The sequence below is a fragment of the Candoia aspera genome, chromosome 1 (genome assembly GCF_035149785.1).
Source record: "Candoia aspera isolate rCanAsp1 chromosome 1, rCanAsp1.hap2, whole genome shotgun sequence".
NCBI classification, from domain to species: Eukaryota; Metazoa; Chordata; class Lepidosauria; order Squamata; family Boidae; genus Candoia; species Candoia aspera.
Genome location: NC_086153.1, coordinates 1,669,759 through 1,687,327, shown reverse-complemented (window position 1 = coordinate 1,687,327; position 17,569 = coordinate 1,669,759). Strand labels below are relative to the sequence as shown.

At 55.0% G+C, this 17,569-nt stretch overlaps 1 protein-coding gene across 1 annotated transcript in view; it reads left to right on the top strand.

Annotated features, from left to right (window-relative positions):
- Positions 1-852: 852 nt before the first annotated feature.
- Positions 853-17,569, top strand: part of GIT1 (GIT ArfGAP 1) — a 42,953-nt gene continuing 26,236 nt past the window's right edge. The window contains exons 1-2 of the mRNA XM_063295448.1: positions 853-995; positions 17,034-17,167. Of these exons, the coding sequence (XP_063151518.1) occupies positions 944-995; positions 17,034-17,167 (186 nt within the window). The 5' untranslated portion in view covers positions 853-943. The remainder of the gene's footprint in view (positions 996-17,033; positions 17,168-17,569) is intronic.

Sequence of the window (17,569 nt, the reverse complement as noted above, 5' to 3'; positions counted from 1 at the left end):
GCAACCGGCACCCAACATCATTTGCATCGGTTGGGGATGATGTCACAAGGTGCATGACATCACTTCCTCCCCTGGCTGGCTCTCCCACCCCACGCCCAGGGAGGGAGCAGCAGGATAACGCGCAGCGACGAAAATGTGCAGAAGTTCAGAGGAGCGGAAGGGGGCGAAGCCTCTCCCACCCAGCCCCGCGCAACGCGTTGCCCCTCAAACAGCCGAGAAAGGCCGCCGCTCCGCGCAGCGCCCGTTCCAAGCACCGGCAGCCGCGGAGGCGACGCGATCCCGCCCCGCCCGCTGCCCCGCCGGCGACGTGCGCCGGGCGGTCGGGCTGCGCGGACCCGGCCAGGCAGGGTGCGTTGCCCCCAAACCCCGCGCCCGCAGCGGGGAGGCCGCGCCGCGCCCCGGGGCAGAGCAGCCCCTGGGCGTCGCGGGACAGGGAGCCTCCCCAGCCGGCGGCCCTGCCCCTGCCCCTGCCCCTGCAACTGCCCGCGGGGGGCCCGGGACGGCGGCGAGGCGCGCGCCGGGGCCGGGGCAGGGGCCGGCGCTCGGGCTCTGGCGCTCTCCTCCCGGGCGCGGAGCCTCCTGCGCGCTCCCCGCGCCGGCCCGGCCCGGCCCGCCGGAGAGAGCCGAGCCCGCCCCGAGCCGGGGAGCCGCCCCTCCCGCCGGAGCCCCGGCCGGCGCCTGCCGCCTCCCCGCCTCCCGCACGAGCCGCGCGTCCTGGCGCGTCCTGCCCGGCGGCGGCGGCGGCGGCTCCGTGCGCCCCGCTGCCTGGCTCGCTCCGCCTCCGGAGGGCCGGCCCTGCGCTCTCGCCCGCCCGCCCGCCTGGCTTCCTGCAGGAGGGGGAGGCTGCTCCTGCTGCTCCTGCGCCCAGCCCGGGAAGCGGCGGCGGCGGCGGCCCGGAGGAAGCCGGGGCGCACGGCCCAGGCTGGCCGCCTGGCCGCTCAGGATGGCCCGGAAGGTGCCCCGGGCGGAGGTGTGCGCCGACTGCAGCGCCCCAGGTGAGCCCCGGCGGGGAAGGCGGGGCCGGGCCTGCGGCTCTGCCACTCGCCCAGCCCTGCCCGCGCCGCCGGCCAGGTGCGGCGGGCGCAGCGCTGGCGGCGGCGGCGGCGAAGGGCGCCTCGGCCGCGCGGCCGGGCCTGGGGCTGCCCCCGCCGCCGCCGCCGCCGCGCTGGGAGGGATGCGTCCACCCGCCCGCCCCATCCTTCCCCTGCGCCCGGCCGCCCAGAGCCCGGCCCAGAGCAGCCCGGCGCCCCCTCGCGCGGCTTCCCCGGCCGGCCTTGCCCCGGCGCCCCCCGCCCGTCCGCCCTCCCTCCCTTTCCCCGCAGGCGCCCCCTCCCCGGCGGGCCTCGGTGCCGGCCGCTGCGGAGGGAGGGCGCCCGTCGGACCCCGGCCTTGCGGGGCGCGCGCGGTGGCTCCCCTGCCCGCCCCCCGGCCGGCCGCCCCTCGGGCAGAAGATGCTCGGCTTCCCGGCTGGCGGGGCAGGCAGGGATTCGGGCCGCTGCCGCGGAAGCTTCTCTAGCTTCGGTCCCCCCCCCCACCCCCATTCTCTTGATTTCGGTATTTGTTTTTCTCCGCGGCCCTCCCCGCCGCCTCCCCGGTCAAGTCTCCACTTCGCGGAAAGTCGAAGGCGGCCGGGCCTGCGCCCTCCCTCCGCTCCCCGCCGGCGATCTGAAAAGCCAGGACTCTCCAAGCCGGTGCCCTTGGGATGTATCGGACTACAACTCCCATTGCTTCCCACCCCCTGCCGGCTGTGGCTCATAGGAGTGGTTGGGGGGGAAGACCCCCATTTCAGGAGGAATGGAAAGCTCTGGGTCTCCCGCAGGGGTTCCTGGCACCTCTGGGTCTCTGCTGGAGCTGGCAGGGCCCGGAGCCCTTCCCTGGGAGGGAAGCCCCTTGTCCCGCTTGCAGCAGTGTGGGGGGCTTCTGGTTCCAGGTGGGATTTCTCCAGTTCCAGGCCGGCTTCCAACCCCCTTTCTTCCGCCTCAAAATCTCTGCCCCCAGTTTAGGTGGGCCAAAGATCGGAGTCCCGCTCAGTGGTTTCAGTGTTCCGTCCCATTTCTCTTTCTGAGACCGGGCAGGGGCTGCGCTTGGGTTGGGGGGGCTTCTGTGCCTGATTTGCAAGCAGTGATTCTGGTGATGCTATGGAGGGCCTCTGGCTCTTCTTTGTACGCTGGGCTTAGCGTGGTGGCATTAGCTACGATGTGCCCACGTAGTTTTCTCTAAAAAGAAAGGAAAGATCTGATTAAGAGAGACCCAATCCTTCCCAGAAGTGTGGACCGTGCGGTTACTAGCACCTTCTTATGGAACAGCTTTCCGTTCTGCCCTCCCCGCAGTGTGTTGTGCAAGCCCAGCCTGTGCAGTTACTGTGAACCCAGAAATTTGGGAAAACGTAATCATGATTTTCTGAGACCAAAGGGATGTAGGCCTGTGACATCCAGGAAGATGCACCAGCAAACGGCTTCTCTGTTGTGTCTGATCCTCTCTGTGGACATGCCCACAGAGGCTCCATGCAGGTGGTCCTCACTTAATGACCATTCATTTAGTGACAGTTCAGACTTGCATCGGTGCTGCAAACAACTGACAACTGGTGCTCACATGACCGTCATGGTAGCCCGTGGTCACATGATTGCCATTTTCGACCTTCCCGGCCAGTTTTGGCAAGCAAAATCAATGGGGAACCTCATGGTTTGCTTAACTACTGCGGTGATTCGCTTAATGACAACTGCAGAAAAGGTCATAAAATCGGTTTGGATTCGCTTAATGACCAATTTGCTTAGCAACTGAAATTCTGGCCTCTGGAAACGTGCAGTTACTCACGCTTGCTCCACTTGACGATCTGCAAGTGGAGAAGCAAGCTGGGCCCTCTGTTAAAAAACGGCTTGAGCTCCAGTGTACCTGAAGAGGTCCAAATTAATGGTTGACGGTGGGAATGGCCAGGTTCACACCTTGGGCTAAGCCATCCTGGGGTCTGTCTGCTTTTGGCTTCTGCGTGTTGTGCCAATGTCGTGGTTGCGGTTATTAACCATCTCTCTGAATGAGGGGTGAAACCAGTCTATCGCCATTTCCTCAAGAAACCAGGGTTAAAAATCTCTGTAATGTGTGAGCCAGGGCTCCGTGGTTGAACACCTGGACGGTCTGGGTTTCGGAGTCCTTTTGGGCCTCTGCACCCCTCCGTGTGCCTTTGAGAGCTAAGCGACCCTCTCTGTCTCATACCGCCACTTGGTAGAAAGATGGGGTCACCTGACGATCATGCTGGCTAGGAATTATGGGGGTTGCAGTCCAACACATTTAGCAGACACCAGCTTTCTGGATCTGGAAGGTTCCTTCATTGAGGCTCGGGGGGGGGGGGCAAGAAAACCGGGAATGAAGCATGAAAACCTGAGACAGACAAGCAGGGGGATAGCCAAGCGTGTCGGTGCAAGAAGCTTGTGTAAGACTCATCTTGAGGCCAAGGGTCCCTCTCCTAAGAAGGAGAAAGCTACATCTACTCCAGTGTTTCTCAACCCTGGCCACTTTAAGACGTGCGGACGTCAACTCCTAGAATTCCCCAGCCAGCATTGCTGACTGGGGAATTCTGGGAGTTGACGTCCACACATCTTAAAGTGGCCAGCGTTGAGAAACACTGATCTAGCATATTCATATAGGCAGCTTGGTTACCCCTTCCCCACGCTAGTTCCTCCATTGCCAGAATTTTCATTCGTAGCCCCCACACATCCGGAGGGCACCAGGTTGGGGAAGTGGGCCTAGAGACCCGAGCTGTTTGGGTCACCGGATCCTGGGTGTCTTGACCTCTCTCTCTAGAGAACTGCAGCATCTCTGAAGTTTTCCTACTGAGCTCCTGTAGGCCAGAATTGTGATTTATAAGGTTGGATTGTTCCTATTTGCTTCCATTCCTTTGGTTTAGGCCAGTGTTTCTCAACCTTGGTCATTTTAAGATAGGTGGACTTCAACTCCCAGAATTCCCCAGCCAGCCATGCTGGCTGGGGAATTCTGGGAGTTGGAGTCCACCCACCCTACAGTGGCCAAGGTTGAGAAAGACTGGTTTAGATTGTAAACGCTTGAAGGCCTTTCCTTTGTAGCTTTTGGTCTATAAAGTTCCAAATATGCTGGGGACCCTCTGGGAACTGTAAATCACACTGATAATGTTTAAACTTTCCATTATCAGTGGACATATTGCACACCTCTTCCTCCAAATTGAACTTCTGCCTTTTTAATGACTTAGAGAAAATTTACATTTGCCCAGATATCGTTTCATAGCAAACTTGCTTATGTAATGGGATTTTTAGTCTTGTGGGGGAGGGCCAGACCTGCAAAAAGGGACAAAACCTGGAAGTTGATTTAACTGCTTATTCCCTGCCTGTTATGATTTAGATCTTTTTCTCATGTTGGTCTGTATGTGTGCAGCATTACACACACACACACACACAACCGCCCACCTTGTTTAATGTGCTCATCTTAAAGCTCCAGACGTGGGGTTCATGGGAACTAAAAACACAGTGGCTTTTTAAACCTTTTCTTAATTGAGCTGTTTAACGATACAGACTAAAAAAATGCATTCCCTCCATAACCTTGACAGCGCGGTGCTGTTTTTCATGAAGGCAGGGTAGCTAAGAAATGCCAAAAACAGGAAACCAACTTGTGTGGTATGAGAGATACTGCTGAGGTCAACAAAGCCCTTCTTAGCGGGTTCTGATAAATTTAACGATCGTGGTGGGAGGTCTTGGGAATGAGAGCTGTTGGGGTTTCTGTGAGGGACACGTAGCTCCTGGTACGTATCTCCAAATTGCATCAATAATCCATACAGTCTTGAAGTTCTTTTTTTCCCCTGAAGGCCTGGCTTTGTTTTGATTGTGTAACTTCAGAGGAACTGGATTATGGGACCCTGGGCAGGCTTCAGGCCAGGCTATGGCATGGGAATTGCATCAGTCACACCGGTGGGTGACCTGTGGTGAGACCGGGATGGGTCCTCCTTGGCCAACAGTGGCTTTCAGTAACATTGATGACGTGGTGTCCTCCTGGATTGGAGAGGGAAGTCCTCTTTGGATAAGGGGTCCTTGCCTTTCTGATGAGGTGGTTCCAATGGGGGGGGAGGTCTGCCTGGAGGTCCTCACTGTCCCCCGGGGGCCTCAGCCCTCTCTTCTCCCCACTTTTTAACATCTACCTGAACAGCTGGGCAGAACATCTGTCAGCACAGGCTCTGGTATTGTCAAGATGCTGATGATACCCAGTTATGCATCTCATCCCCAGGCCAAACAGGTGATGCCGTGAACGCATGCTTGGATGGGAGGGGTGGACCCAGACCGAATCCCTCCAAGGTGGAGTGGCTTTGGGGCTGTGGGCCTAACAATTCCAGAGAAACACCACTGTTGGCTCTGAACAGGTTTGGAATCTGCCCTTCGGATGTCGTTTGCAAGTTGGGGGTCCTCCAGGGCGCACTGTGGCTACCAGGCCTTTGCACAGTTACCACTTGTGCACCAATGGTGGGCATTCCTGGATCATGAGGCCTTTCTCACGGCCATCCCACCCTTGTCACCTCCCACTTGGATTACCGTCCTCTGTGGAGCTGATCTTGAAGAACTTTCAGAAGCTGCAGCTGGTACAGAATTTTATTGAGGGTTATCCTGGTATATCTGAGTGACCCCGCTGCGTAGGGAGCTGGGCTGGCTTCCAGGAACGATTTTGAAAATCCAGACCTGGTTATCTGGGAAACCGCCTCCTTCCATATTCATCTGCCCGTCCAGCCAGGCCAACCGCCTCCAGGTCCTGTCCCTTCCTGATCCCCACCTCATGGGCTTTGGAAGTGGGCTTCCTCAGCAGCTGCCCCCCACCGTGGAACTCCCTTCCCATGGAGATTTGGTTGGCTCCAACTCTCCTAGGCTTTAGGAAAGCGGTGAAGACCCACCAAGTCTGTCTACGGCAGGAGGAAGGATGCTTTGATTGGCAGTGAGGTTGCGAGCACACATTTGCTGTAATATTTTGGTTTTATTTTTTACTGTTTTTCTGTATCCCTGTGTTTGTTCTTTCTCAAGGTTTTAGGTTGAGATGGTTAGTCCAGAGCAGGGTTTGTCAACCTTGGCAACTTTAGGACGGGTGGACTTCAACTCCCAGAATTCCCCAAGGTCTTCAGGTTGCCGAGGTCGACAAACCTTGTTCTGGAGGAATGCCCCACGGACAGGCGGGTCCGAAGCGGAGCAGGCCGAGTGTCGGGCAGGCGGGTGGGAGGGTCGGGCTTTGGGGTCGCTCGGCTGCCTCGGGACCGGAGGACCTGCCCTCATCGAGGGAAGCCTCTGCCCTGTGGTGGGGGACTCGATGGGAGGCCGCCAGGCCACCAGGTGAAGCTGAAGCGCAGGTGGCTTACGCAACCAGCCAGCGATCCCAAACGCACCAACAAGTCTGCCAGGTGAAGAAGAAATTCAGCGTTTTGCAGCCGCCGAGTCGACGTCCGGGCCAGACCCGTAAAAATGGGGGTCGGCCAAGGAAAGGCGGAACGGGCTCCAAAGTTCCCGAGGTGAAGCCCAGCCGTTTGCACGGAGGGAAGGGTCCAGATTCCCAGACGGCAACGTGAGAAATGGAACGCCAATTGCAGGAAACGTTCGGGTGCAATTTCTTTTGATCCTGTCTGGTTTTTTGTCGCTCTCCCCATCTTCACCCTTTTCTGTCTACTGTTGTATTTTTTTCTTGTTTTAAATGCTTTTTATCTGTAATTGCCCAGAGTCGTTGGGAGTCAGGTGGAATGATGGGGGGTGGTGGTGATGGTGGTGGTAGCGGCTACAGGTGGTGCAACCAGTTACGGAATCTCAAGGGACGATTCCTTTTCACACCGATACGTGGCATGTTTGATGACGTTATGAAATAAGTGCAACCAGGCCCAAACTTCGCTGTAACCTGTTCAACTCAGGCTGCTTTTATATATAGGTAATCCTCAACTGTTTGTTTAGCAGCCCTTTGAAGTTATGACAGCACTGAAAAAGGTGACTGGTCCTCGCACTTATAACCGTCGCAGTGTCCCTGGAGTCACGTGATCAAAATGGGGATGCTTGGCGACCGGCATGTATTTCCGACAGTTGCAGCATCCCAGGGTCCTGCGATCGCCACTTGCGACCTTCCCAGGGGGCTTCTGACAAGCAAAATCAATGGAACCGCATGATTCATTTAACAACCGCTGCAAAAAATGTAAAGACGTGATGCCCCACTTAATGACCACACTGCTAAACAACAAATTTTCCTGGCCCTATTGTGGTCATAAGTCGAGGACTACCAACCCACATGAAGCTCAGTGGCAAAGACCTACAGAAATTCAGAAAATCCAAAAGGGCATGAATACTTTTCCACAGAGGTGTACGTTGTGTGCCTTTCCCTAGATATAAATCTCCTGTGTAGAACAGATCTGTTTGCACCTGTACATGTTTCCCCGAGAAGGTTTAAAATCTTTCAAAAAGGAACATGGGTGGGGTGGAGTCTGGCTCGCTTAGAGGCTTCCCCAAAGCGGCTACTGCTGATGGCAGTGCTCTCTGCCTATGTTCAGATCGCCTGTTGTTTTCGTTGTTTTCCTGTTGGCCTTTACAGCTGTGGGAATGAGCAGAGCTCGCGGTCCTGGGGTCTGTGGCCTCGCCGCAGTGACTCTCGGTTCCTGGGGCGTCCCACGTCTGGTGGATGGGATGCGGGGGAGAGGCGAGAGGGAGGCGGGTGCTGAAACCAGAGGGGGTCTCCCTCAGTCTCGGGATTGGCAGCCCCCGGGAGCAGTCTGATCTCCCCAGCCGGACTGGGAGACGCCTGGCGTTTCCTGGCAGCCTGCTCCGTCGTGCGACACCGCCCGAGAGCATAAATGACAGGCATCTGCCGAGGCCGCTGTTGCCACCGTCGGTATGGGGCTGCCCACGCGCCTTGGCACTTTGAGTGGGAAGAAGGAAGGTGCCGCGGGGCCACGTGCAGCTTTGGGGTGGCTCTTGGGGGTCTGCAGTGGGGCCATTGGAGGGGGGCGTCATGAGGGACAGAGCAGGGTAGGCCACCCCTGTCCACGGGCTGCTGAGGGGCAACCCCTGGGACAGTTGCGCCCAATTGGTGGGGGGAGGCATTAGCATTACCCATCAAATAAGCCTGACATGCTTGATAAAAAGGGGGGGTAACTCCCCATCCCTGATTTGCGGAAACTGTTTAGATTCCTGCCGCCTCAAGGAAGGGACACTGGTGCCATGTGGGTTAGATGCAGGCAGAATATTCGGAAAAAAGACATTCTATTTTATACCTATATTTATTGATTATTGGTATTATTTATGTTTTTTATTGAATTTTAAACGTTTTATTGTGAACTGCCCAGGGTCCCCCATGTGGGGGAGATGAGTGTGATAAAAATATAGATAGATAGATAGATAGATAGATAGATAGATAGATAGATAGATAGATAGATAGATAGATAAATTTGGGCCCACCCTAGCTAGCAAAGGCGTGCGCGTGCACATACACAGGCAGTGGACCTGTGGGTGGTTTAAGTTCCTCCTCCTGTTTGGCTGCCCTGTTGCATCGGAGGTGACCAGTGAGCAGCGAAGCCTCCATGGCCCAGGGCAGTTTATCCCTCAAACGCTACGAGCAGGGGAGAGCAGAAACCGAATCGGAAGTCCATCTCTTTCCTGCGTGGCTCATGGTTTCTCAGCGGAGCCCCTCCTGCGGTGGCCATCGTTTGTTGAATTCTAGATCCGGAGAGAGGATAAATCTCCAGGGCACTCTCGCTTCCGTTTCCCCCCTTGGGCGGTGGCGATGGTGGAAAGCTGGCCAGCCTGTGGCGTTATGTGCCAAGCCCCTCGTCGGCCCCACTTCCAAAGAGATCAGTTCGGGCTTGGGGATCTTGCTGTTTTGGTGCTTTGTGTTGGAGGTTATGCCATGACAGCCAGGGAGGGGTCACGGTGAAGGGGTCCGTCTGGGGCCAAGGAGCCTCAGGGCCACATCCGCCCTTAGCCCTGGTAGGTCCCTGGGTGACCTTGACCTGAATCCTCTCTTTCAGCCCGACCTGCCTCCCAGGGTTGTCATTGTGGGGAAAAATGGGAGGAGGGAGCGAATGGATGCCCCGTTTCCTCCAGGACAGTGTTTCTCAACCTTGGCCGCTTTAAGATGGGTGGAGGAAACGGGACATATAAGCTGGCATCTTCCAAGTGTGTCGGGTAGCAGCTCAGAGGCCCTTAGTCACGGTAGCAAAGAATGGGAGTTGCATGATCTGAACATTGCCACCCAACACATCTGGAAGACGCCTGGCTGCTGCGGGGTGGTGCAGTGTGGACAGCTGTCCATTCTTGGCATTCTGCTGCAATTTGAGCCCCTCCCCCCAGTTTCAGACAGAGAAAGGAAGCAGGCAGTTGGGGGGGGTGTTCCTGTGCATAACAGAGGAAGGGGTCTCTTGCCGCCCCGACTCCGCCTCGAGCAGAGCTCCTTAGCCAGCCAGACCATATCCAGATGTTCTCCCACTTGAGCAGGGCTGGTTGGGATCTCTGTCTGGTGCTGGGCGGCACTGCATGCCCACTTTCTGCAGTTCTGCATTGCCCCAAATCTGTCGCCGAGTTGTTGTTTTAATTTTGTGATCTTTGGTTGCAGACCTGGGATCTCCTGGTTGTCTCCTCTCCTGTACAAACCAAGACTGACTTTGCTAGGCAGGGGGACAATTCTCAGAGCTGCTGTTTCAGCGCATGTGGGAGATGCTCCTTGGGTGAAGGCCACTGCAGATGTTCCACGGTTCCAGAGATTGATTGCAGACTAATCCAGAATTTTATTCTTGTCGCTCTACTCTCCTGGGTGTGGGAGAGACCCCTTACCAAGCCCTCTTTGTTTAAAAAGTTTTCAACAGTTGTACCAATGGCTCCTTGGCGCCTTGAGGTTCCCATCAGTGTGTAGAAATTTGGCTTAAAAAAAAAGTTTTCATTATTTTTCAGGAAACTGAATGCTGCACATGCACCATCTCTGTGCTTGGTAATTGTGGAAAAAGTTGTCTCATCAGTCAAAACTGGGGTGAGCCTGATTGGGGGGGGCACAGCGGAAAGAGACTTCCTTTTAATGGGGCACCTTTAATGCATATCCTGTATGGGAAGGGAAGTGACTTCAGGGCTGTGTGTTTGGAATAAAATAGTGATTGGCGGCTTGGCACATGGGTCATCGCCAGGAGGTGGGCCTGATGTTTGTCCTGAGTGATGCCTGGTTTCACTTTTTCCTTTCTTTGCATTTTACAAAAGCTTATTGTTTTCGTGTTTTAAAAAGGTATTTGTGCTTTTAAAAGGTATTCGGGTTTCAAAAAGGTATCTGTGCCTGCCTGCTCTGCTTCATCTTTCTTAAGCTTTGCAAAGGGGGAGTGTTGCATATATTTCTCTAATTTCTAAAAAATTTAATTGTAACACTGCTGAGTTTAAAAGCAATAGCGGCCAGAACTGTGCAGAGGAAATTTCTAAAGGTGATAATAGCAGAAATATTCCACCGCTAACTTGTCCTCTGCAGTTGGAGGTGATCCACAGAAAGATCCTGCTTCCCCCCCACAATAATTTAAGACAACTCAGATTCTAAAAAAGTAATAGTTCAAGCCCACATGTACACACACGTGTGTGTACATACACTCACAAATCTCACAGAATCTCAGGTACCTGGGCTTAATATCTCCTGTATTTCTGCAAGTTGAGGGACAGGACACGAAAGCTGAGATTCTCCCTTGCTGCCTTGTCTGTGGCTTCTTCCTCAAGAGGGCTAGCAGCATGATTTTTTAAAAAGGGGAAGCAGCTGATTTCCCCTGCTGAAGCCAAATGGAGGGAAGAAGCATCAGTAGAATATTTTTGCTTGCTTGCTGGCTTACTCCATTTTGATGCCACCTGGGTCCAAGCAAATTGTGTCCCCTGCCCCCCCAAGTGACCCATTCTGGCACGTCAGCCCCTGCTACACAGGCTCGTTGTCCGAAGAATGCAAAGTTTAACGAGGATTGCCAAGCGTGGGCCTCCTCCATGCCTGCCCTCAAAGTTGATTTAATTCCAGGTTTCTAGCAATCTCTGGCTGGACACTTTTCTATCCTTTCCTGTTTGTGGATTCTGGCTGCACCCTGGCGCTCTGCCGTTCCAACTCTCATTCTTCCCAGCTTGCACGTTCGGCTCTGGGGAACTTTTGCACGCGGCGTCCAGCCAGCGCCTGGCCCGAGCCCCTTGCCTTTCCCTGAACAATATGGGGGGGGGATGCAACTTCTATCCGTCATCAATCACCCAGGTCGAATGTGCCGATTGATGCTGTGCTCTTTCGAAGGCGGCAGACGTTGGGCACCCTTGATTCCAGATCTCTTCTGCAAAAGGAACTTAATTCGGCCGCAGAAGAGCCACGTTCTCAAGAATGCTTGGGTGGGGGAGTGCCGGACCCCCCCCCTTACTGAATGCACGCATGCCGAAGAGGAGAGGCAGGGGCTCGCTGGGTCCAGCGTGAACGGAGGAGGAAGGTCAGACTCCTCAGCCGCAGAAAGTCTGGCCCAGCCGTGGGCGGGGGGGCGCCTTCTGCCTTCGCTCCAAGCCTTTTGCAAGTCCAAGCATTCCAGGGAAAGCCCCCACACATGCTGGGGCTTCCCCCTTCCCCCCAAGCAATGGTGGGGGGCTGGGGGGCTTGAGATGCATTTTAGCAGCTCACAGCTGCCATGGCAAAACTTGGAAAACAAGCAAGCCAGCGGGGGCTATTGGGGGCGATGTTGGCTTCCCCCTCCCGCTTTTTTCCGCATCCTTTCACTGTTGACCTTTTCACTGAACTTCATTCTCTGGCTGCAAATGAGCCGGAAAAACAGGGCTGTTGTCTTGGGTGAAGAAGGAAAGCCCCGTCCAATGGAAAATATTCCTGGTGAGGGGGCTTGGGAAGCCCCCTCGCTCATTTGGGGCCTGGGAGGCCCCCTTTCTCCCGTCCGCCTGTCTGACCAGGGCTGGCCGGGGCGCCCCCATCCCTCTGGCCAAGCCAAGGAAGGGCACACATCTGGAGGGGAGCAGCTGGAAGGGCAGAGAGCCTGCCTCTCGTCAAGGCAGCGGCGGGGGGGTTGCAAAGGGCGAAATGTTCCTCCCCACTTTGGCTTGCCTGGGTGGGACTTTCAGCTGCAAGAACTGGCAGGCAGGGCCTGGGCTTCTGTAGCTAATCAAGGTAGTCCTCAGCTTACAACCATAATTGGGACTGGAACTTCTGTCGCTAAGCAAGGTGGTGGTTAAGTGAGTCATGCCTGATTTTATTACCTTTTTTTCTGGCACAGCCGTTAAGTGAGTCATGTGGTTAAGTGAATCTGGCTTCCCCCATTGACTTTGCTTGTTGGAAATGGTGATCACGTGACCCCCGGGATGCTGCAACCATCGTAAACAAGTGCCGGTTGCCAAGCACCTAACTTTCAATCATGTGACCTCAGGGACGCTGTGACAGTCATAAGTGCGAGGACCGGTTATAAGTCACTTTCTCCAGCACTGTCATAACTTCAAATGCCGCTAAATGAATGGTTGTAAGTTGAGGACTGCCTGTACTGGGTGAATCCCAAATATGGGTGCTCTGGAACCGGCCAAGGATAAAAACGGCACTTCCTCAGACCCACTTCTTGCTGAGAAGGGCGGCTATAGAAATCGAATAAATAAATAAGCAAACAAATAAACTTCCTGACCCACTTCCCAGGGTTCCTTCCCAGATTTTTCCAGGGTGCCTTTGATCTTCCTGCCTTTCCCTTCGTTGCCTCCATGGGTGGGTGGGTGGGTGTGTTTCCTTCTCCCACCTCTGGGATTGGGACCTATGCCTCTGCCCCAGCCTTGTAGTTGTGCTTTTTCTCTGAAGGCCAGCCAGCTATTTCCAAGGGGGAGTGCCTTGTTTGGAAGACCTTGACTGGTCCAAGAAGGCCCACCTTGAGGGATGGGCAGGGTGTGGTCAAAAAAGTCAAGATGCCACGGTGCGGTCAAACTCCACCTATTTTGATGTGCATGGTGGGCCCCTCAACTGCAGGGGAAGGGGCACCTGACTTCCCTTCTGAACCTCCTCCTTGGCTGCCCTTGGGGGGCTCAGAATGGAGCCCAGCCTCCCTCCTTCGATCTCTCTGGAGGCAGGGAGGGCTCCCCGCCCCAGTTCCTCTCCTCCTTGGTCTCTGAGTGGAGATTGCTTTCGATAGGAGCTTCCACTCATTGTTGACAAACAGAGTCACAATGTAAAAATATATATGTATAAAATTAGAGAATGTGAATAGTGTGTGAGAGAAATATTTTCTTTAAGTGGGCTTTTTCGATACACGTTGCTGCCTGGGCCTGTGAGCGTCTTGCTGCTGCGTGTGCACAAGTGGGAAAGGCCGAATGGTTTGTTTACATGCTGCCTCTGCTCCATCCGGTATTTGCTTTAATCCGCAATTAATTAATTCTTAAAATCCATTTGAAAGTCCTGAAATACAGCTTCTCAACATGCTTTCCGGGGCGCCTTTTGAAGTCCGCGTCGGCTCGCAAGACACGGTTCCAATAATGCTCGGATCCCGGTTTTGCATTCTAACATGCCGGCATTGTGCAACCTCCCTGGGTTGCCCAGAAGGGGCTGTTCAGATTAATTCCCATCAAGGTTTGCAGAGAGAGACGCCTCCAGGCACAACAGGAATCCAGGGTGAGGGCGGGTGGGGTCCACGTGCCCTACCCCTTGAGGGCCCGGCACACCCTTGATCTTGGAAAATGTTGGGAGGCTGGCAAAGAAGCCAAGTTGCTGTGTGTGTTCGGGGGTGGTAGAAGGGAAGAAGGGGTGACTCATTTTCGAAGAATCTGGAGTGGGTGGGAAAGGGAGGTGGGCAGAACTGTCAGGAGCAGCCCAAAGCAGGACAAAAAGGGAGGAGGGTTGCCTTTTATTAGTCCAGAGCAGTGCTTCTCAGCCTTGGCCACTTCAAGATGGGTGGACTTCAACTCCCAGAATTCCCCAGCCACCCATGCTGGCTGAGGAATTCTGGGAGTTGAAGTCCACCCATCTTGAAGTGGCCAAGGTTGAGAAGCACTGATCTAGAGTGTCTCTTAATGGGGACGCTCATAACAGCCCTTTCTGCATCAGCGGGGGGCCTCATCCCGCTTTTCCCTAAAGTTAGTACAAGCAGGAAGCTCTCAAGGAAGCATGCTGGAGGTAGACTGCCCCTAAACTCGGAGGCCCATTTTGGAATCATGACGAATAGCCAAGTCAGGTTGGGTTAATTGATTATGCATTGTTGGCACAGGGGAGGGCAGCACCGGTGGCATTGTGAATTCCTGGATTCTCGGGGCATTGGAGGGGACCACAAAGATCATCTAGTCCAGCCCACCACCTCTGTAGGTCGACTCCCTAGGTCCACGGTCAGAACGGTTTTTCCTTCTGCTGCAACTGAAATGCAGTCGAGGTGGCTGCTGCTCAGTGTAATACCGGGATTTTGGGGCCCTCTGCCCAATTTCACCCCAGCACGCCCAGACTTTATTCCAGCCAAGGGCTGGTTGTTCTCTGTCTCCTCCTTTCACTGTGCGCAAAGCTCACTGGTCTGAAACTCTATCTTGTTTTCTGCCTGGAGAACAAAGAGCCCCCAGTGCTTGTGGTGTTGGGGGGGGGGCAGGCAGAGCCTCTCTGGGCCTCCAAGTGAGGAGGCAGATGACATCACTGTCCTGGGGGGGAGGGCTTCTGTGGGTGTAGAAGTAGCCTGGCACTCTTTCCCTTGGCAGCCCTGAAATCTGAGCCCAGAATCCTGGAGTTTAACCTTTGCCTGCCAAACACGCTGCCCAGTGGGCCAGGACCATTGCCCTCTGCTTCCCTCCCATTCCCCCATGCCAGGGCAGAGATTTCCAGGAGTTTGCTGTTTATGAACTATTTGCAGGCATGCTCAGAGTTACTCTTGATGCTTCGTGGGTCTTGGCGGGGGGCGTCCAAAGCTGGGCTGCAGGCTCAGAGCTTGATGGCCATTAATGGGGAGGTAATTCATTGTTGGGGTGGAGACCCCTGTCTGTTTTGCAGGTTCCCCCCCACCCCCCTTCCAGGTCTGTGATGCCAAATGCCAAGACCTGGAAGAACAATTTCCTGTTAAATTAAAATAAGCCCCTGCCCGAAAGCGTGGGGCAACCCCACTCCCTGGCACATTTGATGCCCCCGCTATGGCCTGCCTCGGCCCTGGGAAGGCAGCAGCTCCCTTGTTCTCCCCGGGGCTGGGCGGGAGGTGGTTCTTCTCCGGGGATCTGGGTGTGGGGACAAAGCTGAGAATAGCTGAGTGCGGGGGAGGCATTTTTACAAAAGCAAAAGAAGGTGTGAAAATGCTCTGTGTCTTGTCACGCCGGAAACGATCAATTAGAACAGGGTAAATGCTGGAGCGGCGTCCTTTCCTCACCCTCCCCAGCGAGACTGGCAGGGATGCGCCGTCTTCCTTGGCTCCGGGCCTTTCTTCTACAGCCTTTCGAGTTGCTCCTCTTACAGGAGCCCCCCAGGGGTCGCAATCCGGAGGGTTGGGGAATGGAGGGGACAGGGCACCGCTTGGAGCCCTGATGGAAGGGCATTTAGCTGGGTGCTGCAGGGTTCAGGAGTTTAAGCATTACAACTAAGGAGTGCTGGCACGGCTTGGCTCAGCCTTCTGACTTGCAAGGGCTTTCTGCCCTATAGAACTCTGGCAGAGGGGGATTTTTATACAGCCAGTTCCGCCTTTATTCTTAGCCTCCTGCAGTTTGACCACCCTTGGAATAGGTGGTGTTGCCTGGCACTTTGAGAGCCCCTTTCTGGCCTCGCCCAGAGGTTGCTTCCTTGGGGTCTGGATCCATGCATGCTGGGGATCTGAAGCATAGGAAGCTGCCTTCCATACCACCGTCCTTCCTCTGCTCACTGGTTGAAGAGGAAAGCTTTTCCAGTCCTCTTTGGAGCAGCTGAGAACTGCAGTAAAGACTATAAGGAGGCAAACTTCTGCCGTTGGACAGTGGCCTCTCTCCCACAGGCTTGGTCCATGGGCATGCAAAAGATGCACCCCAGGATGACTCTGCTTCCCTCCTGGAGTGTTTCTCAAGCCTTTGCATCTAGGGAAGATGGCCAGGTCAGGCTTGGGGCCGAGGTGGATCTCTGGGAGGGAAAGGACCAGGGGGCAGCCCTGTAGCCCAGCTGTTGGAGTGAATGGCTAGGCATTAGGGGAGGGCTGTGCCTTTGTTGCCAGCTTAGAAGGCACAAGGGCATCTCCTCTTTAGCCGAGAGAGAAGACCTGGTGGCTGACTATTTCAGATGGCGCAACCTCCCTTGGTTGCAGGCATCAGAATTCGGCTGGGGACAGGATGGTGATGTCTCTCTTCCTTTTTTCCTCCTCTCGCTGCCATGCCATTACTAAAGGAGGGTTTCCTTAGCGAATGGCAGAACCCCCTTGCTGTTGCTAGGGAGACCTTTAGGGGTTTCCTTAGCAACCAGACTGAGGCACAAGGTGTGTCTCTTCTCCAGGGCCTCTCTGCTTTCGGATGGATGCCCTTTGCTCTCTCTGCCTCTCAACACCCTCCCCGCTTGGCCAGGAAGGTCCCAGGGAGGCATCCTAGCTGCTACTTCGGGGCTCAGGTGGCCCTGGTTTGTGGTAGCTTCTGAGCATGTGCAGAATGTGTTTCCCCTTTTGCTTTTCAGGCCACGGGTGGCAGAGAGGGCAGGGCAGGATCATAGGGCATCTTTTGAAAGGCAAAATAACAAAGGCTTTGGGGCCTTCCCTTGACACAGGCTGCCGTGAGGGCACAGGGTCGTGACTGTAAATGGATGCAACACTTCTGTGCAAAAAGCACACGCATTGGCCTTATGTAACACACGGTGCAATTTTTAGAAAAAAGGCAATTCATAAACGAGAAAGAAACAGCCTTTGAAAGGGGCAGGACTCGTTTAAAACAAAAATTGTGATTTTTCAAGAGCCCAGCCTCAATAAAGCTGTTGCCACAACACTCCTAAAAGCTTGGCACACCCTCTCTTCCCCTGGGTTCTGGGTTACGGTTTTGAGGATCCCTTTCGGAGCACCTCCTGAGCCTCCTGAAGGGGTGGAGGTCCAGGCTGCCCTACTCTCCCGCTGCTTCAAATTTGTTCTCCCCCGCTCTCTCCAGACCCCGGCTGGGCATCCATCAACCGTGGTGTGCTGGTGTGTGATGAATGCTGCAGCGTCCACCGCAGTTTGGGGCGCCACATTTCCATTGTGAAGCACCTCCGACACAGTCCCTGGTCGGCCACGTTGCTGCAGGTGAGCGGGAGTCCTTTTTCTGGGGGTGGGACTTCTTATAAGGTAGTCCTCGCTTAACAACTGTTCATTTAACGACAGTCCAAAGTTACAACAGCCTCGGAAAAAGTGCTTTACAATCTGTACTCACACTTACAAGCGTCACAAAACATCACAGTCGGGTGATTGCAATTTGGGCACTTGGCAGCTGGCTTGCATTTAGGACTTAGCTGCAGTGTCCTGTGGTCACGTGATCGCAATTTGCAACCTTTTTTGCCAGTTTCCAGCAAAAAACGTCCATTGGGGATGCGGGATTCGTTTAACGACCACGGTGATTCGTTTAACAGTCATAAAAAATGGTGATAAAATTGGGTCCTGTCACGTGGTGACTCACTTAACAACCCACTGCTTAACAACCAGTTTTCT